The sequence below is a fragment of the Anopheles marshallii genome, chromosome 3 (assembly GCF_943734725.1).
Source record: "Anopheles marshallii chromosome 3, idAnoMarsDA_429_01, whole genome shotgun sequence".
NCBI classification, from domain to species: domain Eukaryota; kingdom Metazoa; phylum Arthropoda; class Insecta; order Diptera; family Culicidae; genus Anopheles; species Anopheles marshallii.
Genome location: NC_071327.1, coordinates 46,547,896 through 46,562,544, shown reverse-complemented (window position 1 = coordinate 46,562,544; position 14,649 = coordinate 46,547,896). Strand labels below are relative to the sequence as shown.

Genomic DNA, 14,649 nt, shown 5'->3' with positions numbered 1-14,649 from the left:
AATCCTCGGTGCGCACAAATCGCTGGAGACGGTTAGCCGTAATCGTTGGTATGCCCTTCTTGGAGCCGAATATGTGGAGCAGTGGACGGTGATCCGTTTGCAGGGTAAAATGACTTCCGAAAATCAGTTTATGGAACTTTTTAACTGCGAATATTATTGCCAGACTCTCTCGGTCAAGTTGGCTGTATCGGCTTTCTGTTTCGGTAAAGGCTGAATCACCGTTGTATCCCTCCAGTCCAGTGAGCCGATTGAAGATGCATTCGCCGAAACAACGATCTTTTGCTACGGGTCATAGTGAGCTAACTGTAGATCTGAAGCAAGTAGAGATTTAAACTCACGAAAAACGCGTTTACATTCTGACGCCCAGTTAAATGAAGCATTGCTCTTCAGGAGCTGACCTAATGGGTGTCTCAGTTTACGCATGTTGGGGATAAATCGTCCGTAACAATTAATAGCTCCTAAAAACGATCTAACGCCTGTAACGTCTGTTGGTTCTGGCAAATTTCGTATTAGCGCAAATTTTGCCGGATCAGGACGTAGTCCGTGGCTATCTATTACGTGACCCAGGTAGGTGATTTGAGGCATACGGAAGGCACATTTGTCAGCACGAATAGTGCACACGTAGTCCTGATATCGCCCAAGTGTATCTGCTAAGATCGCGTCGTGCTCCTTTTCCGTGCTTCCTTTTTCATTCATTCCTTCATTCCATCATTCCTTTTTCCACAATGATGTCATCGAAGTACCCTGATACGTTCTTCAGACCAGCTAGCATTTTATCAATTACCATTTGAAAAGCTGCTAATGCGATCTTTATACCCCTTTATCATCGCGCTGTCTCTTTAGATTCACTAGACGGTGATACTCGGTGGACAGCTGCTGAAGCGTTATACAGGTTCGATCCTCAATACGGGGCAGAAGTCGCGTTCGTATATCAGCTTCATCCTCGTCCCTCAGGCCACACACGAACAACATGCTTTTAAAATCTTCTTCGCTGAGCTTGCCAAGCTCGAAATCCACTGAGGATTTGTTGATGCGACAGGCGTAGACCTATAGATCCTCCGTCCGCTTCTTGGTCATTAGAAAGCATTTGAAACGTTTGTTGAGTATTGACTCCGGGTCGTCAAAAAGCGCTGATAGCTTCTCAACCGTTTCCTCAAACGAAAAGTCGGACGGACGATGAGGCAGGATGAAGGGTGGCGGGGCATTGATTCGCGCATTTGCTGAAGTGAATTAAACATTTGCACAATCGTTGCATTATCCCGGTTGGTCATCATGGCTGGTGACGCGCCGAACTGCGATGGTGGTGGTGCGAGTGGCTGCAATGGCAGCATGATGTACGCCGAGCGTTGACCCGAAGCTCCTTCTCGTTGGGCTTGCAAAGTCGCGTCCTGAGATGCGAAAACGCCTTGTGCCTTATTCTGAACCGCTGCACCAGTTCCGTTAATCCGATTTTGTGACAATCGGCGCGGGTCGACGTCCGAAAATGTATCACCAGTGTTCATTTCACTTGTCTCCATCATCCGACGTTTTCGGCGTGGTGAACCAATTGTATAAAACACGCGCACAAATACAAACACGTTAAAACTAAATCAAATAAAAAAAAACACAAATGTTTCTTAAGCACAAAACAAACGTTAAAACTTCGATGTTTGAGATCCCATTCTCGTCGCCACTTTTATGTTTGGTATTTGATTATTAAAACTATATTGGTTCACCAGATGATTACTCTAGAGCTGTTGCTCCGACTGTGACGCAAACTCGAATCACGTATTCCTTCCATCGGCACCGAGATAACGATCTCGGTCCATCCCATGATAACGGGCACTCGTGCTCATCAACCGAGGAGAGATCATTCTCGCGGAGAGCGCATGTGAATGCCCCGCACCGTAACGTATCCAACACTTACGAAGCGCGAGGCTAGACAACGACATCCGTGAAACGATCTTCTACCGGTATATCCAATTTATTGGGTTTGTGGATTACATTGACATCATTGGCATGACGACAGTGAAGGTGTGTGAGACGAACACCAGACTTAAACGTGAAGCAGCATGAAATTTCTTTTCATTGATACCCGAAATACCTGCTGCCGGAGGCTCAGCCGGGGATATGGCCCAATTCGGAGGCAGCGATGAGGATATCAGTCGAAGGCGATAACCTCGAGGTGGGTGGTAGAGGAGTTCAGCTATCTTGGGACGGCCGTTACTCCGGACAACGACATAACCAACAAAATCCGGAGACCCATTGTGCAGGGGAATCGTGCATCCTACGAACTACGCCATCTACCAAGAACCGTAAGACTTCGAGACGGAAAGAAATGTGACATATATTGTACATTGATTCTACCGATGGTCCTCTATGGACACATGCCTTGGACCATCCGTGGGGAGGATGCAAACGTTTTGGGTATGCAGTGTGGAAGAGAAAGATTAACTACGAGCTTGTTGAGGTGTACGGCGAACCGAACATCGTGGTGGTGGAGGCCGGCAGGATATAATGGCTGAGGCTTGTTACGAGGATGTCGGGCTCATACCCCACCAAAAAGGTGTTCGACAGTGACCGCCAGTACGGCATGAGGCGAAGCTGTGTACAGCGATTTCGTTGGCCGGGTCAGGCGAAAGAAAACCTGGCGAATATGAGAAAACAACCTATATGGATGGGAACCGAGGAACCGAGCCTGGAGATTTAATGTTGTCCTGGCCATGTCGCTACGACGCACCTTAACGTGAGCAGAACAAATAGAACGACAGAGAGAGAGAGAGAGAGAGAGAGAGAGAGATAAAGGGGGGGGGGAGAAGCTATCGATTCAAATCCTACTACGGCCACTATAGGAGCATGTTTGTTTTTGGTTCATTCATTATGGCACTATAGCAAAAATCAACAAAAAATATGAAATTGCACACAAAGACCGCATATAGAGACATATTTGCAAAAATCTTTTGTTATTGTTTTTTAGAATATTTCATACAGTTTCCTCTACTAAAGTACAGACAGTCTTCGAGATACGCGGTTCCTCTTATACGTGGATTCGGAGATACGCGGTTTTTGGAAATTTGACAGCTGAGTTAGTTGATAGCATAATTTTTTTCTTAATTTATGCAATGTCAAGAACTGCCAAAACGATACAGCCTGATGAAATGTGAAAGCAAGGAAGGTGTGCGCACCCGGCTAATTAGCGTTTAGCTAGTTTTGTAAGTCAGTCTTGTTCCATCGCTTGAAGAGGTTACACGAAATAAAAGTTCTGTAGAAAAAACTTCTCTTAGCGTAGTTGGGTAGTTCACTGTAAATCTAATATCACATTAAATTTAAGTTAACCTTTGTTTCAATGACCAAAAATACACCCTTACTTCTATAACCACCTACCTGGGTAGGTCATACATTTCATATGGGAGTTTGCACCTTTTCGCGTTATAATGCGGATCTCTTCAGTTTTAGCTGATGAAATATTTTCAAACTATAGGTAAAGCTTCACAATACTATTTTCTAGTCTAGTTAAAAAAACATAATTTTAAAATACTCTCTTTTTTATACCCCTGACTTCCAAGACCCCTGGTTGGTAGGTCATACATTTTGTATGACAGACGCTTTTTTCTAAAAGACCTTTGCGAGCAATTACAACGTTCGACGTTCAGAAAACAAGCAAATAATGCGACATTTTGGACCACGCAGTGGAATAGAAAGTATGTTAAGACAATCTTTAGCTTCAATCTTTGTGAGAAAATGTAGATCCAACCCATGATATAGAAGAAACCCGTGATGCGTCAGGTCGTGTAAAACATAAGGGAAATTGTTACATGTGTGAAAAACGACGATCTACAAGAAAAGCATGTGAAAAATGTGAAACCCCCGTCTGCGCTTCACACACGTGGAACAAAATTTACTGTAATAAGTGTAAATAGAACTAAATAGCGTAAAAACGCGTATTTTTAATCTTTTCCTGTTCTTTAAAGTTGTGATGCTAATACTAAACTTGAAGTATACAATCATGAATTAATGAGAATTTATGGATTTGTAACAGGTTTTTGGGTTGTCTCCTTTTGATCCTTTCGAGGAATGAAATATCAATAACAGACTGAAATATATTTTACATACACTAAAACTGTCGTATCTCAAACATATTATACACAACAATGTGTTGCAGCTTTACTGATAATTAAACATTTCATCAGTTAAAACTGAAGAGATCCGCATTTCAACACGAAAAGGTACTAACTCCCATACAAAATGTATGACCTACCCGGGTAGGTGGTCATAGAATGAAGGAGTACGAACCGAATATTAAATTAAAAACATATTTACAAAAAAAATAAAAATCTGAGGTTTTTCGGATTGATGAAAAACATGTTTTTCTAGGCAATCCTAAAGTTTTAAACGGATAGCTCTATTATATTTAATGTTATTAAGAATTAAAAGTGTAAAACATACCCAGGTAGTTGGTCATTGAAATGAAGATTAAAAGGTAAAATTTAATGTTACTATGCGTTTGACGATGGGTAAAATGGGTCGAAAATAGCTTCCTTTGTCATATAAAACATTTGTTTTAGTCTATTTTAATGTATTCCATAAAAAAATAACCTGGACTGCTGAATAAATTAAGTGCAGAGGAGGAAGTAAACTATCCAACTTTGAAGTATAAACGATTTTACTCCCGGATTCGAGATACGCGGTTTTTCCCAGGTTATAGCGGTCCGCTATAATAGCGTATCTTGGGGACTGCCTGTATTTTATTCCACTATCACCACTTCTGGTATTGGCAGTACCATTACTAATATTTATGTTCAGAAACTGTTAATTCCGTGACATAAAACATTTGAATCAACAAATTTAGTACATTGATCATTCATCGACATTTAGTACCAATCTACGATGATGCTATATGCAGTTGTGCCTTTCGACTTCGTGTACACGCGCCTTAGCAATGTTTACCAAAATAAACTTGAACTGTCATCAGCGGTCGTCGTACGAAAAACAATTCAAAACATTCTGAAAATCAACCACGCCAGGCGCTCTCTGTGATTGTGTCGTGCAATAGGGAAATTTCGTATAAAAGAAAACCTCCTCTACGTAACCCACACTTTTGTTAACCACAGAAATTGAAGGCCATTCGTTTTCTGTAAGACAAATGACACGAATTAAGTTGTAACGCTGGTAGTCTATAAACCAAACCACAACCTTCTTTCTGTGACGCTGAGTTTTGTTTGTGTTTTGTTACCTGCAACCATGGAAGATCCATTGAATGAACGCACCGAAAAAAAACGAACTCCGACGGTAGGTGATCACGAACATCGCGTCGCTTTTTTATTGCATCGTTAACCTCTATGTTTCCCTTGTTCTCGATAATAGCAATCGGTGGAGTCATTAACTGAGATAAAACAGGAACCTCTCGACGAGGGCATCGCGGAACCCAAGGTAGAATTTCTCCAACTGGTAAGCTCTTGGGATTGCATCGACCCATTAAAGGATGAAATGGAAATCGGCGAAACAGGCCTAACAGTTCAGGATCCGTTTTACATGATACAAGAACATGTTATGAAAACTGAACCAATGACAGAAGAGACTGAAGAAATTGAGGACTATGGCGATTTCGTGCATTCAAGTAAGTTTTATCTGCCTATCTATCTGGTCTCGAGATTGTTTCGACCGACGGAAACATGTTTATTCTGCTTTTTATCCGAGATGGTCTGGGACAGCATATTCGTGACAGAAGCTTATGCTCGAAGTAGAATCGGTATTAGTTATTGATTGCAAGCATTTCGTTTACAGTTGTTTTACCTCAAAGTTTACAAATACGACGTTGATTGAAGCTATACTGGTGACATAGAGAACGGCTTTCTAGACTTATTATTCTTATTAAAATACCAGTTAGTTAACCCATACCACGGAATCAGTAGATATACCAAATTCATATATAGCCAATTACCAATAAGCGCCAATTTCGTTTGTTCTATCTTGCGCTTAACGCTTAAGAAACATAATTAGCACGAGAATAAGTAATTGAGGAATTATAACCGCGAAGTTATGTCGTCTTTGCGTCATCAATAATTTAGTGGCTTTGATTGTCCACAAATCACACTCTATCTATCTATCTGGTCACTATTCAAATATAGTTGCATGTGTCGTTGCTTATGAGTTTTATGTCTATTAATGCCAAATATGTTGTTTTTTGTGAATATATGTTTCTATTTCTGTCATATGGGTTTCTACTGTAGCAATACGGCCTGGTCTGGCCGTCCTTATTGAATAAAAAAAAATAAGGGTTTCTACTCGTAAATGATTTTTCAGCTTTTTCAAAAAGATGTTGTACCCGATCTGATCGAGATTTGTATCATATTTCCATAAATACCACAATGTTAAACCCTTAATACACAATTGTTCATTAATTTCGTAAACAGCAATAATTAAGTTCCGCCGTTTCTGATCAACATAAAAAGATTAAGCTGTACTTTTATATGTGATGTAGGTTTTCTGGAAGATGCAGATAAGAGGTACGAATCGGATTTTCCAGATGACGAGGATGTCCCCGGCGATGTGAATGCGCCAGGTACATCGCGTATGCTCAATTGTCCAAAGATTTATCGTAAAGCCACTAGCGATGAGGACCGCGAGCGTGTTATTGTTGCGAATGACCAAGGATATAGTGCCAGCATGATAGCTGAGATGCTATCATTGAATCGCTCAACCGTTTACAGTATTTTGAGAAAGTATTGGAAAACCGGTGTATTTGAAGGTGCAAAGCGTGGTGGTTTAAAACCAAAAAAATTAACAAGTACGGCTATCGTGGACTTGAAATCGTGGATAGACGAGGACTGCTCAATCTCATTGGGCAAATTAGCGCAAAGAGTATGGGAATGTCATAGAATCCGAGTGAGTAAAACAACTATTTCTCGGGAACTTCCAAACTTCAACTTTTCATTTAAAAGAGTAAAAGTTCTTCCCGAGCGACGTAATAAGCAGGATATTGTGGAAGAACGAAAACAGTACGCAATGTCGCACAATCGTTTTACCCAACGCTTCCCTCAAGCCGCTGTAGTATTCATAAGTGAAGTCGCGTTTAATGTTACTATACGTTTGACGATGGATAAAACGTTAATAAGCGCAGCACGGGGAAAAGCTTTCCTTCGTTCAAGAAACATTTCGATTGTGTGCGCAATGAATTGTGGAGGTATTTTGCACTACATCGCCAGGAACAGGATCATAAATCAGGAGTTGTTTGTGGAATTCATTAAACAACTAAAGAAAATACTTGATGGACAAGACACAGGAAATCAGCCATTGATCATCTTAAACGATGCCGCATTTCATAAATACACCGCTCTAATTGAAACAATAAGTTCCGAAGGGCTTAAGGTTAAATATCTGCCGCAATGTTCACCATTTCTCAACCCGGTCGAAAACTATTTTAATGATTTGAAAAATATAGTCAAAAGAGCAAATCCACAAAGTGAACAGGAGCTAATGGAAGTGTTGGATAAAGGAGCTTCTCTAACAACGGTACAGGATTGCGAAGGTTACTTTTGTAATATGTCTCAATACATAGAAAGATGTATCTTAGGAGAAGTAATTACAGATTAGCTAAATCTGAGAGTTAATGAGTGTGCATAAAAGATGGAACGTTAATGTGAATATAGGCTCGGGCGAACACCAGGACATGAGTTTTCAAGTCCCAGCTATATTCTTCGAGCTATTTGTTCTTGTAGTGCTTAATGGTCGTCAAATTGCTAATAGCTGATATTGATACGTTAGATGTACCAGTGTAGATTAAGCTTTTATCTGATATTTATATTTTATGAGAATGTTTAACGAAACAGGAATACTGTTATATACATGTAAATACTGCAGATTGAAGCACAATCTGTACAAATACGTTTAAACTATCAACTTCAATTTCTTAAAAAGATGGTATAAGTTTTCATTCATGCGTAACCAAAATGATTTTGTTGCAATCTACAGAATAATGTATTTGAACTAGTGGCGTTGGAAGTTTAATAAAACAATCCCTTAAACCTCTTACAACCCAGTGCATGTAATTTCATACGCAAAATCATCACTTTTGAAAAGCCACAATTTATCCAAACTAAAGCGAACATCGTATTTTAAATGCTACGTGATGACAATTTATGAGTCCATTTTCTGTTAGCGATACATCATCTGTTATTTCATTTCCGTTTTTTGTAGTGTGCAAAGTTCGTGGTGAAAAGAAACCTTAAAAGTAAGATTAATTGAGTTCAAATATTTGCCTATTACAGAACTATATGTTCTTCTTGAGATTAAATCTGTTGAAAATATGCTGGATGTATACTTAAAAGCTAGGATCATATCAAAGAGCTGGTATCTGTTTGTATTTCTATCTAAACGCATTAAGTCGTATCCTGGAAACAAAATTAAAAATACTTTTTTTTTTATTTAATAAGGACGGCCAGGCCGTATTATTGCTTACAACTAAAGCGGTAGCTTACAATTCCTTCTTACAAATCTAAGATACAATTCACATTCGTTTGAAGACATTTCCTTCTCCAAAAAATGAAAGGTCACGTTATACCGGATGTACCCAATATTGTTGACATATATCTACACATATGTCGATTTGTTCACCGCTTTCTGGTCCGATTGGACCAATGCTCTCACCCTACCTTCGTGCGTCACAGAAGCCATTTCCTTGTCATGCTGTCGGATAAAGAGTACAGGTGAACGTTGATTATCCGTTGTCTGATTTATCGGCGGGCGGATTATCTGTAAACCAAACAAAGACAGCTAGTAGAATAGTTTTGCCTTCTTTTAACCGGTTGGCACGAGAGGAAGTTGAGAGTTTTCTAAAAAGAGTTTATCAAGTTCAACTCTACAGAAAATGTTCCATAATGTTAATAAACAATAACCTCTTATCACACATGAATGCTTTTAGCGTTGTTCTGTTATCTGCATCTGCAATTATTGCACGCACAACGCCTGTTATTCGTGGAAATCAATGTTCTACTGTACTTTATATTAAGCTTTTGCTAGCTGCTTATCGATAGCACATTCTCCTCAGGTCGACCAGGCCTACTGCCGTATCTTCTTTTCAATTGGAGGATACCACCACAGTCCTTTACTGAACGGCCAACACCTCACTGGTTTTCTAAGCTCCTATCCTTAAGGTTTTATATTTGCCGTTCAATAAGGGATTGGATTCTAGATTCTTTCCTGATGGTTCAGGCGTTTTATTACGTTTCATACTTTGCTGGCTGAAGCTATTCTTTTTATTGTTGTCATCTATTTGCTTTACAAACATAACAGACACTACTAAGAATACGACCAACGAAATATACAATTGAAAATATAAATATCGAAATATACTTGAAAGTCCTCTAACTGAATCAGATCTGATAATTTTGATCTATCAATTGGAAAAAAACAACCGTACTGTAAATTAGCGATTTGAATGTAGAAGTGGTAGTAGAATCCGTGGTTGATCATAAATAAAAAATAATACTAGATACAGAAAATAAACCAAGTATAAATCAGAGACCATGATAATTAATCTAAATAAACAGACCATGATAACTAATCGAAATAAACAGGGTTCTTTATTGTGGTTGTTTTTTTTTTTAGAATAATCAGTATCATTATTTTGTTCCTATATATTTTTAGGCACAAAATGCAAAAAATCCAATGATGAAATTAAATCGGAAGGTGATTTGGACGTAGTGAAAAGCCCACTTCAGCCTGTAAGCTTCGCGTGTACAACGTTAATTAGGGTAGTCTAACTTATTTAACACTCTTTTTTATTACAGGAATATTCTAGCGATGAAATGCTTTACTGTTCTAACGTGGAATCATGGGCTTGGCAGGACATGGGTGAACAAAACGTTAACAAAAACATTCCACTAGTTTATTCATCATCCAAGGTCGGGGATGGGGGCTCTGGGGGCCCTTCCAGAGTTAACAATTATGTTGCGGATCACGATTGCATTCCAGCTTCAGGGTTTTCTTTGACTGTTGCGAAACCAAAGTCTCGGCTGTCGTACTTCAGTGGTCATATCGCACCACCGCAACAGCCCAGGGCCACGACCGTTTTTTTGTCCAGTGCTGTTCAACGCTCAGAGGAATTACCTGTAGCTAGAAATATCGAAATCTTAGAGTTTAAGCCATTCATCGAGACTGAGTCATTTACAGAAATTACATCAGTCACATCCAAGGAAGAGTTGGATAAGCTGGAGGAATTTCTCAGCATTGAGAGCAACTTGCAGAGTATGGTAAAATGCATAAGCAGCTTACTGACTACGGACGACGCAGCAAATCGTTTCTGCGAAGCTCTTTATATTGCAGTTAATGATAAGTTTTTGATCCAGTGTAGTTGGGGGGGTAGTGGCAAGGATGGACCAAAGATAGCTTTTAATCGATACGTAAATTTGCATAACTTTTTACGAATTGTGGCAGATGAAGGTATAAACAGTCTGGAATGGGCTGACTATGAGAAGATTTTAAGATCTAAGCTGAAGCACGCTAAAAATAGATTACGCTTCAAAGATATGAGAAAATCCTTCTGTAAATTTAAACGGAAATCCCAGTCAATTGACCCATTCTTCGATACTGTGTCGCCTACGGAAATTATACCAGTCACGTCAAAGGAGGAGTTGGATAGGCTGGAAGAATATCTCAACACTGATAGCAATATACAGAGCATGGTGGAACGCTTGAACAACCTTATATCTGCTGAAGACTCTGAAAATCGTTTGAGCGAAGCTCTTCGTATGATTATGCGAGACGAATTTTTAGCCCGATGCAGCTGGATGGCCCATATTGGACGAAAGCCCATGATAGGACTAAAACGGTGCGTTAATATTCAATATCTTCTGTTGCTTGTAGCAGAGAATGGTGTCCACAACTTGGAAAAGAAAGAGTTTGAGCAGATGTTCAAGTCAAACATATTTAGCGTTGAAAGTAGATTACGCTTGAAAAATATCACGCACAGTGTTTGTAGACATAAACATTCAAATTCAAACAGTATATACCGCCACCGAGTAATGAATGCTTCATCGACTATGGAAATTTCGCCGGTTAAATCCAAGGAAGAACTGGATAAGCTGGAAGAATTTCTTAGCACTGAGAGTAATATGCAAAATATGGCAAAACACTTAAACAGTTTAGTTACAGCGCATGACGCTGCAATGCGTTTCTGTGGAGCTCTTTTTATACTAGTTTGTGATACGTTTTTAACCCAGTGCAGCTGGATGGGTGGTGGTAAAAACGGGCCAAAGATAGCTATGCGACGATACATAAAGTTACAAAGCCTTCTTCGGCTTGTGGCAGAAGACAGTGTGAACAGTCTGGAAGGAAAGGATTATGAGAGAATATTGCGATCAAAAATTAAGAATGCAAAGTGCAGATTACGCAACAAAAATATCAGAAAACGCTTTTGTAAGTTTAAAAACCTCACCGTAAATATGAAAAGCACCGACGAAAGCAACTCACGGAACACAGTAATCGAGACTGGGACAGTGATAGAAATATCCCCAGTCAAATCCAAGGAGGAGTTGGATAAACTGGAGGATTTTCTTAGTACTGAGAGCAACATGCAGTATATGGTAAGACGCTTAAGCAGCTTACTGACTGCGGACGACGCAGCAAATCGTTTCTGCGAAGCTCTTTATATTGTTGTAAGTGACATGTTCTTGATCCAGTGCAGTTGGCGAGGAGGTGGCCAAGGCGGGCCAAAGATAGCTTTTAATCGATACGTCAAATTGCAAAATTTGCTACGAATTGTGGCAGGTGATAGTATGAACAATCTGGAAATGGTTGACTGCGAGAAGATTTTAAGAACTAGGCTGAAGCACGCCAAAAATACATTGCGATTTAAAGATATGAGGAAACGGATTTGTAGGTTTAAAAAGCGCGTTACCAACAGCTCAAATATCCACGGTGCTCATTCCATTGACCCAGTCTTCGATTCTGGATCGTCTACGGAAATTACATCAATCAAATCCAAGGAAGAGTTGGATAAGCTGGAGGAATTTCTCAGCATTGAGAGCAACTTGCAGAGTATGGTCAAATGCATAAGCAACTTACTGACTACGGACGAAGCAGCAAAGCGTTTCTGCGAAGCTCTTTATATTGCAGTTAATGATAAGTTTTTGATCCAGTGTAGTTGGGGGGGTAGTGGCAAGGATGGACCAAAGATAGCTTTTAATCGATACGTAAATTTGCATAACTTTTTACGAATCGTTGCAGACAAAGGCCTCAACAGCTTAGAATGGGCTGACTATGAGAAGATTTTAAGATCTAAGCTGAAGCACGCTAAAAATAGATTACGCTTCAAAGATATGAGAAGAAGCAATTGTAGGTTTAAAAAGCGCGATACAAACAGATCAAATATTCACGAAAGCCTCTCCAGTAACCCTGTGTTGAACTCTGTGTCAACTTCAAACATTTCACCAGAGACTAAATCAACTACGGAAATTTCACCGGAAGATGGATCGACTATGGCAATTTCAACAGTCAAATCAAAGCAGGAGTTGGATTGGTTGGAGGAATTCCTCAACACTGACAACAATATGCAGAACATGGCGAAACGCTTGAACAAGTTAATGTGTGCACAGGGCGCTGTAAGCCGTTTTAGCGAAGCTCTTCATATTGTAGTTAGCAATGATCTTTTAGCCCAATGCAGTTGGTTGGTTGAAGGTAAATGCAGAACAAGGATAGGTCTTCAAAAGTACGTAAATTTGCAAGATCTGCTACGACTTTTAGCAGAGGACAGTGTGCACACCCTGAGAAAAGCGGAGTTTGAAAAGATGTTTAAAATGAACATATCTGATGCTAAACGCACTAAACGCTTCAAACAGAGCTGAAAAGTCGATTGTTGGCAGTAAAATACAACGATCAGTAAACTATAGAAATAAGACTACAGGAGTTACTAAAATTTCGTTTTTATAGGAATTGGATTTTTTGTGTAAGAAAGTTTAGCCTGTATGACGTGGAAATAAATTTAAACTTTTATTGAATGTCATTGAACGACTAGTGTTACCTTTAGCAGTGGGTTAAAACAGTTTGTATAAGACGAATGAACTATACCGTATGTTGCAATTTAAATAGAACTACAGGAATATCACTCATCAATTCTTTAACAATCTAGGATTATTATTATTATTATGATTTTTCATTGTTTGCCCCTTGGGATGAACAAAACCTTTGGCTTTAGAGTAGTACATAAAACGAATGAAAACACAGGGATTATAGGAAACTAACGGACTGAGGGATAGACAAAAGAATATAAGACCGGAAATAATCGAATATAATCGAATATAAGAGATTGTAATCGAATAGATCAGAGAAACGGTTGAAGTTGCGCAGACAGACAAGAAACGGGTCGTCGTATCCGAAACGAGTACGGCGAGGCTCGATATCTTACCGAGCATCTACACCTAGCGGTCTTCCAAGGTACGCTGGCCAACGTACCTGTCATTTTGATCTCCCACAAATCGTGGGAAACTCCCAACGTACCTGGCAGTGTACCTAGCCCCATGGTAAATGACAGGTACATTGGCTAACGTACCTGTGAAGACCGCTAGGTGTGGATGCACGGTTACGAGGCTCGAGGACGTACGGATAAGGATGGGGCATATAAGTGGACACGCAGAAGGAGCGCAGGTGCATCAACAACACGCAACAGTAAGCCAACGATGAAGACAACATTAGCCACGGGGCGCCGTTCCTCCAGTGACGTAAGCTCTAGGAGTTGACAGCCTATGTTGTACGAGGGAAAGGGCTGGAGGGAATGGCCAAGGAGCCTACGGACAGTTAACCTGGTGAAGTAACGCTGAATTTGCTACAGCTTAGAGATCCAAACTGAACCTGAAGGGCACCAGACGATGCTCACGCAATCAAGGATTGATCTGACCACGCTGCAATACAGCGACATCAGGCACAGGGGGTTTGATATATCTGATATAGAGAATCTGCAGAGAATAGAATAGAATGAAGAATAAGGGGCTAAGGGCGCTGCCTTGTGGGACGCCTGAGCGATATAACTGCACATGGGATACACAGGAATCGAGTTTAATACGGTAGAAGCGATTTAGAAGATACGACTCAAGCCACTGTAGTATTCTGGTCGAAAAACCGAGTTTGTGAAATTTGGCAAGGAGTAGGCCAAGGGGAAGTTTGTCAAATGCAGTTTTAAAGTCTTTCCAAGTCTAAAGTCTAAAGAAAAAAACATAGGGGTAAAAAACTAGAGATATTTTTGCAACGGGTAAGAACGAATCCTGAGATTCCGTATGGACTCGATGAAAGGGAGGGTTTTAGATCACTTAAGCCGGCCATAACCAGGTCGATATTCAGAGGGTAGGTCTCGACACTTAGGACGTTTTCGGGAGTGAGGACAAGGGCGGTGGAAAGCGAGGTCGGGTTGGTGCAGGGGTCGACAAAGGCGCTGGAGAATTGCATGGCGAAGAGTGAGCATATGTCGTGGTCGGAGTCAGCGATGCTGGATCAAAGGGTCGTCTGCGCTGGGAGACTACTGCTGCTTCTGCGCATGTTGAAAAAGCGCCAGAAAGAACGCGGATAGATTGGAAGCAACCTATGCGACCTATTGCAGTGGCTGTAGGCAGAGGCCGCGATTTTAAAAAGGCGTTTGTTAAAGGACGATTGGACGTCGATAGGCACGAAGAAACCGGTTCT

At 40.3% G+C, this 14,649-nt stretch overlaps 1 protein-coding gene across 1 annotated transcript; it reads left to right on the top strand.

Moving 5' to 3' along the window:
* The first annotated feature begins 5,220 nt into the window (after positions 1 to 5,220).
* LOC128712686 (uncharacterized) lies at positions 5,221 to 12,821 on the top strand. The gene is made up of 6 exons (XM_053807574.1): positions 5,221 to 5,268; positions 5,344 to 5,596; positions 9,625 to 9,701; positions 9,768 to 10,668; positions 10,846 to 10,888; positions 10,922 to 12,821. Exons 1-6 carry the CDS (start codon positions 5,221 to 5,223, stop codon positions 12,819 to 12,821), a joined length of 3,222 nt encoding a protein of 1,073 aa, XP_053663549.1.
* The last annotated feature ends 1,828 nt before the right edge of the window (positions 12,822 to 14,649 follow it).